The sequence below is a fragment of the Mercenaria mercenaria genome, chromosome 8, assembly GCF_021730395.1.
Source record: "Mercenaria mercenaria strain notata chromosome 8, MADL_Memer_1, whole genome shotgun sequence".
In the NCBI taxonomy this organism is placed as follows: Eukaryota; Metazoa; Mollusca; class Bivalvia; order Venerida; family Veneridae; genus Mercenaria; species Mercenaria mercenaria.
In genome coordinates this window covers 52320058-52333081 of record NC_069368.1, presented here as the reverse complement: position 1 = coordinate 52333081, position 13024 = coordinate 52320058, and the positions used below count along the sequence as shown (strand labels likewise).

At 36.4% G+C, this 13024-nt stretch overlaps 2 protein-coding genes across 2 annotated transcripts in view; both read right to left on the bottom strand.

The window, feature by feature from the left end:
• Window positions 1–1575: 1575 nt before the first annotated feature.
• Window positions 1576–2745, bottom strand: LOC123565735 (leukotriene B4 receptor 1-like). Its single transcript, XM_045359532.2, has one exon. It carries the CDS (start codon window positions 2743–2745, stop codon window positions 1576–1578), a length of 1170 nt encoding a protein of 389 aa, XP_045215467.2.
• Window positions 2746–5144: 2399 nt separating this feature from the next.
• The window catches only part of LOC123566340 (E3 ubiquitin-protein ligase trul-1-like), a 31925-nt gene continuing 24045 nt past the window's right edge, over window positions 5145–13024 (bottom strand). The window contains exon 14 of the mRNA XM_045360321.2: window positions 5145–12698. Within this exon, the coding sequence (XP_045216256.2) occupies window positions 12644–12698 (55 nt within the window). The 3' untranslated portion in view covers window positions 5145–12643. The remainder of the gene's footprint in view (window positions 12699–13024) is intronic.

The window sequence follows — 13024 nt, the reverse complement described above, 5'->3', positions numbered from 1 at the left end:
ATAAAAAAAGATATGAGCCGCACCGTGAGAAAACCAACATAGTGCGTTTGCGACCAGCATGGATCTAGACCAGCCTGCGCATCCATGCTGTTCGCTTTCAATGCCTATTGCAATTAGAGAAACTGTTAGCGAACAGCATGGATCCTGACCAGACTGCGCGGATGCGCAGGTTGGTCTGGATCCATGCTGGTCGCAAATGCACTATGTTGGTTTTCTCATGGTGCGGCGGCTCATAATTATCTTCTACTGCTCAAGGATCCCACTTTGAGCGAATTACCGACAGACGGACGGCGGGGAACAAACCATAGTCCCCTCCGGTGAAACTCCGGCAGGGGACTGATAAAAGAAAACACTAAATTATTTTGGACCTAATCCGTTGCCAAACCGGTAAATGCCAGATTTAGTACCCATAGATGTCCTAACGTAAATTTAGACATTAAACAGAACAATGTTACAGATTACAATATAAAGTTATACCGAAAATGTCCAATGAGTCTGTCTAAATACCACACGTTGTAAAACTGAAATATGTGGTTGCGAATTTCTGCCATTTCTTTCTGACGAGTTGGCGCCTTTCATAGGACACAAGAACAACTGTTCTTACCATACTGACGCGTTCATTTGTTGTCCTGATGCTCTGTTCAAACGGTAACTATGAATTTGGCGTGATGACGTGCTGGGGCGTTTGAACAAGCAAGAACAAAGATAAGCGTGCTGACATGACAAATGAGGTATTTGCCGCGTATGCACTGTTCAGACTCTCCAAAAATGACAAAAATCAGCCACTAAATAACTCCACAAATGTTATCTACAGTGTTAAGGTTGTTCTGCACGTTTGATGAACCGGAAGTAATGACGTAACGTCATTTATCCGGATTACGTAGAATAAAGTCTGCACACGGCATACGGAAATAAAAATTGTCATAAGAATTAATGGTAATCCTTTAGTAAATTGATAAAAACGGCAACGTTACTATCTTTCTAAAGGAAATTAAACATGCTATTACAACATTTGACACGTTAAATAATACCAAATAATGCCTTAAAATATGCGCGAATTGTGCGGGTATCCATAGTCATGGGTAAATATCTCAAAAACAACCGCATAGAGCTATACATTATATCTCATCATATTGTAGACCACATTTTTATGTACAACTGTGAGAAGAGTCTTTAAAATTTATATTGTAGATTAATTCTGTTAGAGAAAATATTACCAAACTTGCGGTTTTCCCAAAGACGCCCATTATGAAAACTCGTATGAGGTCCAAGTTTTTCAAATCAGTCTAGCAAAAAAATCAAGCAGACGACCCTATCTTTTTAATTTTTAATTTTCAAAGTATATTCCGGAGTTTTGAAAAGTCAAGGTTTAATCAAATTCTACATTGTAGAAAAAAAAATCAACCAAACGTGCAGAACTACCTTAAGCATACAAGCAGTATACGGATAGCCGTTTTATTTTCTCCGTGTTTTATCTGCCGACAAAGCACGCAAAACTAAAATCTATTTCCCAAATACAGTTGACTTCCATACTTAAGGAAACACTAATACTGGAAATATGACATTAAAGCCATTTTACGTTTCTTGACATTTTGACGATTCCGCTGATAATTTCAACGAGGACGTACGGCTGTTACCTTGACGACTTTTGGGATTTTTTGCGCGACATTCGCTGAAACACAAGAGTTCTTTCACCCTACCTCGAAATGCACTTGAACAGAGAACATAGAAGAAGAAATTCACAGCATAATTGATTTGTTCCAGCATCTGTGCAACTTCCCGGTAGATGAAGAAACCGTAACTGTTTTCGTCGAAAGCACTTACTCCAGCGGCAAACGAGTACAGATGTACGGTGGTGATTGGGATAATCAGGACGATGTACGCGATCATGACTCCAAGAACCATAATACTTGCACGCATCATCTCCTCCTCTTGCTTGCTGCGAGACGACACTGTGGCATTGACCGAAGTCTTCATCGATTTCGATGTAGATGCCACTTTAGACAGTTGACGGCGAAATTTTGCCTGCCGGACCAATCTGACGATGATCTGTGGCGTGAAAATGATTAACAGCACAGTTGGGATGAATGAGTAAAATGTACATCCGATTATTACGAAGTATTTGTGTCTCAGGCTCGGTAGATCCGGCTTACAGATTCCGCCAACCACCCCTGATGAAAAGGACCATACAGAATTGTAGACAAAGTTGGCAATATAGTCAGCGGCAACGGCAGGCAAAAGGAATCGTTTCCTAATGATAGTTTTCGCTTTGAGAGGGAATACAACAGCGACAAATCGTTCAAAACATAGCATGACTACCAACCAGGAGGATGTCATTTTTGCTGAACGGAAAATGACAAAGAACGCTTTACATGAAGCGGTAGAAAGTGCTCGAAGGTCGGTCCCAAGAAGTTTGATGACCCATAGTTTGTTGAACGGCTGTGTAATAAGAAGGACTGTATCGGAGATAGCCAAAAAGATAAGGATGTATCTCGAGGTCAGATGCTGGAACCGACGAGATGCCATGGTAACGATTGTAAACGTGTTTCCAAACAGTCCCGTGATGAGGAAAAACGGCAAGAGAACATACTGAATGTTGAACATGATGTTCTTCGCTTTTTCCAGTCTGTCGTCGACATAGGGAACCGATGTTGTAAAGAATGTTGTATTGTTGGTGCTGTTTATAAACGACTGACTGCCATTTGATGGAACTGAAAGGTTGCTCATGGCCGAGATAGTGTCCATCGTATCTGTTTAATCTGAAATGTGAATGAATTGTATGTGTGCGTTTTCATTTTTCTAAAAAATAAACGGGATATTACACGTGTTGGTTTTTTTTTTGGGGGGGGGGGGGGGGGGGAGTCATATTGAATTTATTAAACGAGTTGAATAAAATAATAAAATTCGAGGCTCTTCCGAGCATTTTATCGTTTTTATTCATTGAGTTTTAAAAACATCAATAATGTAATATCCTTTTTATCGCATGTAAGCTATTCCTGTGGAAACATCAAATTTCCACATTCCTTTACCTATTATAGACCAAACGTCTCCCATACGGATGCAGGATCAATTTTGTTCTACCACTAAGATTTTTTCATACTCTGTGAGCTTGAAGAAAATTTGTTGTAAGACATTTAATCATAGAAAAAGCACAGATCACCGCACTCATTTTTATTCTATAGGGCATTTCCTTCACCCGCTGTTTAAGCATTTTCTAAAATTTAATAAAAATTGATTTTTTTTTTTTTTGTAGAACATAATATCCCACTTCATGTTACAGGGATTTCGGGTATCTCTGTTCTTGCAGGCTACTATGAATGCAAGGTGATATCAGTATTATATAAGTATATATGTCACTAACAAATATCTTACACTTTACATGTTGTCATAATTACCCCATCCACACTTTTAATGGAAAAATATCATGCACACTATTAATATATAACTTTACAAAAAAATAATGGAATCATATAAACATTACAAGATAAATCATAAAATATTGGATGAACTTACCACTTTGAAATTCCCTAGACCTTCCAAAAACCAGGTGCCCACGAAATGTCGGAAAATGTGGTTATCAGCATATATTATACATTATATACTTGCGCACTTATTTGTTGTTCGCACTACATTCGTTATACAACCGTATATTTTTGATAGACACACGAACATTTATTATCATTTTCTCACATTGATTTCAACAGGACCAATGGAAAAGTAAGTTAATTCTTACTTTCATTTAATTGGCCTACCAGTAGAACACTGGTATAAAATTGCTTCATTAGCGGCCTATTGCCGATGCTTGCGGATGTCGTTAATTGTCATAAGTTCCCTGTGAATTGTAGAATCAATTGTGAGAGAAGTGTAAATGTTTTCTATTGTTACATTGTAATGGAGTTAGCACTGCCCCTGCCTAGTGATGATTATTTAATATATGTGGGTAGGGAACTTGCATAATACACGATTGTTTAACAAAATGTTATATTTTTTTTGTATTTCAACAGTCCCTTTCTTCGAAAAAAAAGATATTAAAAAGAGCAGTGTAAAGATCAGCAAACATTGCAAAACCACTAAGCCATCTAATCGGGAGCACGACAAAACATCGACAGACAAAACATCGACACGACAATTCATCGACACGACAGAACATCGACCCGACTACATACCGAAAGACAGTTGGTCGAAATGTCGTGTCGATCACCTGTCGCGGAATAACTAAGTTGTTGATTGATAATCCGATGTCATTAAAATCAGATCATCTTAAAAGACTGAGTTCATATGGACTACGTGCAATTTAATGAAAGGCTATATATAATTATCTGTCTTTCTTATTTATCGTTCTGATCATAATGAGCAGTGAAGCAGCATCTCTTTGCGTTTGAACTTAGCAGCTTTTAAAGGGACTAACCCGCATATTTTAGACGAAAAATTATTTTCTCTCAAAAATCCATAAAAAATGAGTACTCTCAGCCTGAAAGTGACAAGTGGTACAAATTTACTGCCATCAGATTTTTGTAAGATATTTTTATAAATAACCAAACATATTGTGTAGAAGGTAGTACTTCTTGCATTTTTACCAATATCTTACTTTTATTATCACCCATTTTATCATTTTTCAGTGTCATATATACATTTTATGCCAAACTTGGTGGAAAAGTACATGCTGAAAAAATTCACCTAAACTGTGAACAGCGAGTAGCTTTAAATAACTATTGTATACTTAGTACTGATGCGCAAATGACTCGGTGTCTGTCAGTGTTTTTCTGGCCACACGTTCATTAACAAACATATTCAGTCTAATGAAATTTCATTTGTCATTTATACCTAATTTTCATGTTTAAAATAAATATCTGGCCTACATTTGACCAAGACTATTTTGACCATACTCATCTAAATCGGGTACACAGTGCGACATCTAGGGTTTGGGTTAGCGTTAGTATGATCTGAGGCTAGTGACCTCGTTTTCAACCCAAGTTGCTTATAAAGGAATAGTAAAAATGAGACACACTGACCAGATCAATAATTTCAGACTGGAGTGGTATCATTACTCCTGGATCAAACAGGCATATTTACAAGCAGGACTTGAGGCAATAAACAAAAGGAAACATTTCAATATCATCTAGAAAAAAAAGTCGAAGAAAATAAACACTACATTACAATAAATTTTATTAACAAAAAATATCATGGTAAACAATGTCAACAAAAATATTAATTACTTGTTTGTTTGTAGTTAAACTTAATTACAAACGCCACTGGAAACACATATGTCGGCGACTCCTACATATGAATGTCAGTAATTTACGTGGGAGGATTGTGCAAGTTACAGAGGAAGTTCCGATTTCAGAATTTCCTGGTTCTTTCGCGGTGTAAGGACTCTTATTCTACTGTTAGTGATATCTAATTAAAACAGCAAGGGTTCGAACTCACGAACCCTAGCTTAATATCAAGACAGTGTTACCATTTTATCAACGCGTATATCCGTTTCAAATGATCACACCTTCAGTTTATCTCAAGTTATACCGATTTTTACTAGTACTATCATTATTGTTTGAAAATGAAAACTATACTTGGAGGACCTTGTCCGTCAAATCATTTTTCAATGTTTAACTGGTAATCGTTTTAATAACATACTGCTATCGAAGTTTTCTCTATAAAGTTCATAACCAACTAAAGTCATGATGGACCAAAATAACAAATGGGAATGACAGACGAAATAATTATGGTTCATGCACTTTTCAATGCCCCCTATTAATGTATGAATGCAACTTAAATCTCTTTAATAATACTTCGGTTGTCTTTCATAAAACAATTAATGTCACAAAAGGACATCATTCAAACATGGGGTATGTATGAACCATACTCATTCACTGCATTTCTTAAGTCTATAATGAGAACATTATAGGATGGGATATTAACTGAAACACAGAAAAAAGCAGAGTTAGTATAGCTATGGTTCTCCAAACCCTCCCCTTTATTGTCGTCTTTCCTTGTATTTAGTTTGAAAACTTTTAAGTTTTCCGTGGACTATTAAAAATGTAAAATTGGATTAAGGGAGGTAATTCAAAAATAACAAGTAACAAGAGCCATGTCAGACATGGCTAATCCCCCCACCGGGCATATCATAATTGAAGGATGTGGTCCGCATCAGGGGTTTTAAGATGTGGAAGAAAGAATAAGTCAGTAGTGAGGTGGTTTACTGCTAAATTTTATTAATTTTCATGAAGAGTATAACTATGATGTTTTTCTATATGGCTACTGTAAAAAGAAGGAATGGAAAGCTAACAGGGAACAAGAGTGCCAGAATGTCACAATATATGCCCGTCAAAGCAAATTTCTTTACTCTAGCAGCTGTATTTGCAAATGGAATGTTAATTTTGTGGTTGTTTAGTAATCATTGTAAGTCTTTTGTTTTTTAAAGTCCACAAAAAAACTCCTTACTAGGTAGAGATACCTTATATATAATAAAATTAATAAAATACACCTAAAACTGGAGAGTAACATCCATGCTGTACCACAGAAAAGTGGTCTTGTTTTTTCCCTAGGGTCAATTATAAAAATGTTACAATATAAGTTATTTATAGTAACAACTAAGGGAAGTTAATCTTTATAAAAAAAAAAAAAAAAAAAAAAAAAAATTGCAAGTCCACACAAAAATCTTCATCAGGAAGAGACTGGTCAAAATACACCTCAAAATTGGATTTAGCATGTTTGTTGTACTACAGAAAAGTGGTCTCGATTTTTCCCTACGACTAGTAATGAAAAAGTTACAATAAAAGCTATTTAAAGTAACAACAAAGGGAAGTAATTCTAAAGAAGGGAACTGCGCATGACACTTCGTCTCATGATGGTGTATAAATTGTGCCAAGTTACATCAAAATCCCTCCATGCATGAAGAAGAAATGCTTCGGACAAAGTCATTCTTGTATCTGACCTTTGGCCTCTAAGTGTGACCTTGACCTTAGGCCTAGTGACCTGGATCTTGCGCATGACACTCCGTCTCGTGGTGGTAAACATTTGTGCCAAGTTATATCAAAATCCCTCAATGCATGAAGAAGAAATGCTCCGGACAAGGTTTTTATTCTTGTATCCTTTGACCTCTAAGTGTGACCTTGACCTTAGACCTAGGGACCTAGTTCTTGCGTATGACACTCTGCATCGTGGTGGTAAACATTTGTGCCAAGATATATCAAAATCCCTCCATGCATGAAGAAGATATGCTCCGGACAAAGTTCTTTAAGAAAATATGATAAAGGGGAATAACTCAAAAAATAGGCAAGGTAGAGTTATTGTTCTTGCACACTGCACTTCCTCCCAATGTGTTCTATCAGTGTATGAAGTTTGAAGAAAATCCCTCCAGTACTTTTTGGGTTATGCTCCGGACAAAATGTTTTAAGAAAATATGATAAAGGGGAATAACTCAAAAAATAGGCAAGGTAGAGTTATTGTTCTTGCACACTGCACTTCCTCCCAATGTGTTCTATCAGTGTATGAAGTTTGAAGAAAATCCCTCCAGTACTTTTGGAGTTATGCTCCGGACAAATTTTTTTAAGAAAATAAGATAAAGGGGAATAACTCAAAAAATAGGCAAGGTAGAGTTATTGTTCTTGCACACTGCACTTCCTCCCAATGTGTTCTATCAGTGTATGAAGTTTGAAGAAAATCCCTCAAGTACTTTTGGAGTTATGCTCCGGACAAATATCGTTGCGGACGCACGGACGGACGGACGGACGACAGACGGACGCACGGACGGAGAGCATTTCTAATATCCCCTTCACCTTTGGTGGGGGGATAAATAAATACAGAGTTATGGTTCTTGTACAATGCACTTCCTGACTATATCCTCTATCATTGTGTAATAGTGGGGGATAGAGTGGGCGTTAACACCAATTTTCAACAGTATTTCATATTTAATATAGAATAGGGTTTTCACAGCAGTACCTTAATCTACACTGTTGTATTTTGGGCAGGTCCAGAAAAAAAGGCACTTGCGCCTTGTATGGTATGGCCTGGCAAAACCCATGAGAGCCAAATACAAGATTACAGATCAAGGCACTGTTTAAATGACCCTTCAGTAAGATATAAGCAATAGTAACAAAGATATGACAGAAAAACAAAGGTTGCCGAAAAACTTTAACCCTAAAAATAACCCAAGTATAACACCTTGGTGACCTTGATCTGGGTATAATGGACCCAGCCCCTGCACATACTTTGTTTGCATGCTGAACAATGTTAATGTGAAGTTACAGCAAGATATAAGCAATAGTAACAAAGAACAAGAGGGCCATGAATTGGCTCTATATCGCTCACCTGTTATCATTGCACTTGAGGACAAGAAGGTCCTCAGAAAAAATATATAAGTCCAAAGGACAGGAACAACAAAGAGAAGAAATTAAACCAAAAAGAAAAAAAAAATTCTTACAAGGTACAGATATGTCAAAATACACCTAAAAATTGGAGGTACCATCCATGTTGTACCACAGAAAAGTGGTCTCGGGTTTTCCCTACGGCCAATAATAAAAAAGTTACTAAAAACAAGCTATTTATAGTAACGTAAAAGGGAAGTAATTAAAAAAACAAAATGATTGTCAGTTAACAAAAGAAGGATCTGCCAAATAAATCTGTTGACATAAATGAAATTTCAGATCAGTATCTTCATTAGTTACAGAGATATACCAATTTTAATTTGAAATAAAGGGAGGTAATTTGACATAAAATCAGTCCATAGTTATCTACCCTCATTGGCTCAGTCTAACTAATGACAATAATGAAATTTCAAATAAGTCCTATAAGTACTTACTGATATAAATCCATTTTGATTACGATCAGGGGAGGTAATCAGATATAAAATAACTCTGGAACCTACGAATGGATCTGATTTGTCATGGAATCCAACATTTATTGTTGTTGAAGATATTTTGGAAGTTTGTATCAAACAAGAGCTGTCCATAAGACAGCCAAGCTCGACTATTTGAAATATTGTCACAGAAGCAGGAAATTATTACTCAAAAGAGTTTTGAGTTCGAAAGGGGACATAATTTGACCAAAATGCATATCAGAGTTATGGGACTTGATGCTATCAACTAGTTTTATAACCCCGAAGAAACATGTTAAGTTTCAATTCAATATCTGCATTAGTTTTGGAGATAGTAACTTGCATGTAAAACTTTAACCAGAATTTTCTAAGTCCAAAAGGGGGCATAATTTGCTCAAAATACATGTTAAGAGTTATGGAACTTGACCCAGTGAGGTTGGTAATTGACCTAGAAAAAGAATAAATAAGTTTCAAAGCTATATGCCTTTTGGTAATAGCTGTATGTACTTGCATGCAAAACTTTAACCAGGATTTTCTAAGTCCAAAAGGGGGCATAATTTGCCCAAAATACATGTCAGAGTTATGGGACTTGATTCTATCAACTAGTTTTATAACCCCGAAGACACATGTTAAGTTTCAATTTAATATCTGCATTAGTTTTGGGGATAGTAACTTGCATGTAAAACTTTAACCAGGATTTTCTAAGTCCAAAAGGGGGCATAATTTGGCCAAAATACATGTCAGAGTTATGGGACTTGACCCAGTGAGGTAGGTAATTGATCTAGAAAAAGAAAAAATAAGTTTCAAATCTATATGCCTTTAAATGATAGCTGTATGTACTTGCACGCAAAACTTTAACCAGAATTTTCTAAGTCCAAAAGGGGGCATAATTTGGCCAAAATGAAGGTCAGAGTTATGGGACTTGGTGCTATCAACTAGTTTTATAACCCTGAAGACACATGTGAAGTTTCAATTCAATATCTGCATTAGTTTTGGAGACAGTAACTTGCATGTTAAACTTCAACCAGAATTTTCTAGGTCCAAAAGGGGGCATAATTTGCTCAAAATACATGTTAGGGTTATGGAACTTGACCCAGTGAGGTTGGTAATTGACCTAGAAAAAGAATAAATAAGTTTCAAAGCTATATGCCTTTAAATGATAGCTGTATGTACTTGCATGCAAAAACTTAACCAAGGTGTGACACCGACGCCGACACCGACGCCGACACCGACGCCAGGGTGAGTAGAATAGCTAGACTATTCTTCGAATAGTCGAGCTAATAAAACCATAAATGAAGTCTCTATATGGCTGCAAAAGCCAAAATAGCCAATTTTGGACCTTTAAGGGGCCATAACTCTGGAACCCATGAAGGAATCTGGCCAGTTCAAGAAAGGAACCAAGATCTTGTGATGATACAAGTTTTGTGCAAGACTGGTTAAAATCAAGTCATAAATGAAGCTGCTATTGTGCAGACAAGGTCAAAATAGCTAATTTTGGCCCTTTCAGGGGCCATAACTCTGGAATCCATTACGGGATCTGGCCGGTTCAAGAAAGCAACCGAGATCTTATGGTGGCACAAGTTTTGTGCAAGTTTGATTAAATTCAAATCATAAATGAAGCTGCTATTGTGCAGACAAGGTCAAAATAGCTAATTCTGGCCCTTTCAGGGGCCATAACTCTGGAACCCATAATGGAATCTGGCCAGCTCAAGAAAGGAACCAAGATCATATGGTGATACAACTTATGTACAAGTTTGGTTAAAATAAAATCATAAATGAAGCTGCTATTGTGCAGACAAGGTCAAAATAGCTAATTCTGGCCCTTTCAGGGGCCATAACTCTGGAACCCATAATGGAAACTGACCAGTTCAAGAAAGGAACCAAGATCTTATGGTGATACAAGTTGTGTGCCAGTTTGGTAAAAATCAAATCATAAATAAAGCTGCAATTGTGCAGACAATGTCAAAATAGCTAATTTTGGCCCTTTCAGGGGCCATAACTCTGAAACCTATAATGGGATCTGGCCAGTTTAAGAAAGGAACCGAGAACTTATGGTGATACAAGTTGTGTGCAAGTTTGGTTAAAATAAAATCATAAATGAAACCATTATCGTGCAGACAAGAAATTGTGGACGCACGGACGCACGAGACGGACGGACTGACGCACGGACGACGGACGAAGGTTGATCACAAAAGCTCACCTTGTCACTATGTGACAGGTGAGCTAAAAACAAAGGTTGACGAAAAACTTTAACCAAGAAAGCTCACGCCCACGCCCGGGGCGAGTAGAATAGCACCCCTATTCTCCGAATAGTGGAGCTAAAAGGTTAACAAAGAATGTAGAGGGTGTCACAATATTTCAACCATAAAATAACCGAAGTGTATATACATCAGCAAAAAATAGAATAATTCCAGGCTATAATGATTTCTGAAACTGTTAAACAGATTTAACAAACATAAAAATATATAAAACATCTTTTGATAAGAGCAAAAAAACAACAGTTTCAAAGAACATGCTGCTTTTATCCTGAATGTTTTATAAAAATCAAATAATTGAAAGAAATATTCAATTTCATTTCAAACTGACACTTCCACGACAGGATATCGTGGCCACTAAATGCTTAAAACAGGAGCTCAATTAAGGCTTATTAAATGCTGATCAGTGACTGATTGTTGTGTCAACATATCATTGTAGAATATGCTCACAGGACTTATAAATGAATACTGTCTTCAGTGTGTCTTCCCACTTTATATAACGGGAGAAGTGTAACAAAGTGTAATTAAATTTATGATATTCTGGAGTTTACAACATTTATACTACATAGTTTCAAAAGAACACAAATACTGCATTGAAAGAAATGAGATTTCGGTGATAAAATATATACCGTAAATCATTTAATTTTGTGGGCCAAAAATTTTGTAGTTTCTGCAAAATCAACCTATTTTCTGAAACCACAAATCTTTGGATTTCGATTTTTTAGCATATAATCAAGGGAAAATTTTCCCATTAATAAAGATTTAATTTCGTGATATGATGAACTAAGAAATCCATGAAAAGAGTCCCCCACGAATTTTAACCATTAGCCTGCTGGCAAGTGATTCTGTCTTTGCGACTAGTGCAGACCAATATCAGTCTGCACATCCATGCATGCTGATCATGGTCTGCACTGTTCGCTATTCAGTCAGTAAATTTTTAGTGAACACCCCTTTGAATAATAAATGGTACTGCCCAAATTGAATGATGGACTAGTCCATTTTAGATATTTAGCAGGGTAAAGGTTAATAACTTCATAGTATCAATGCCATATATCAATTACTTCTACAGAATTGAAACTTGTATCCTTTTCTTCATCAAGCCAGTCAGCAACACTTTTTAAATGAGAAGCATGACTTTCTTCTTTGGACAGTAACATGAGTTACTGTAAAATTATTTAATTTTGGGCATGAAATTTCGTGGTTTTGGTCAAAATGGCAATTTCGAGGGGATATGAATTCGTGGATTTCAACTTTTGAACATAAAATGAATAGGAATTTTACTTGTTTGTTGGGATTAAATTTCGTGGATTGACTCAACCACGAAATCCACGAAAATTAATCCCCCGTGGATATTAATGATTTCACGGTATCCTGTTGTCTGAATTTTACAAAATTTCTTCTCTGGACAGTGAGTAACAAGAGTTATCCTGTGGTCTGAATTCTAAAAAAATTTCTTCTTTGGACAGTAACAGGAGTTATCCTGTGGTCTGAATTCTAAAATTCTTCTTTGGACAGTAACATGAGTTATCCTGTGGTCTGAATTCTAAAAAAATTCTTCTTTGGACAGTAACATGAGTTATCCTGTGGTCTGAATTCTACAAACTTTCTTCTTCGGACAGTAGCAGCAGGCCCTGTAACAAATAGAACATTTACCTATAATGGTGTATTATACACATATACCTATATTTCAGATAATTATTTCTAAATAAAATGTTTTGCAAAAAACATATGCAAACAGCAATTCTATAATGAGTCATGTAAGGCATAAAAAAAAAATTGTTTGTTTCCGGTATCCCGACCTACCCTAAATTTTTGGCCCGACCCTAAATGTTTTTATGGCCTTGGAGAATATTTTTTTCAACTTTTTAACAAAATGATGCAAAACTGCACTTTTTATGCGTTAAACATGGCCAGTGATGTTAGAAATCAACTTACTGATGCTCTAAAGGCATATCCC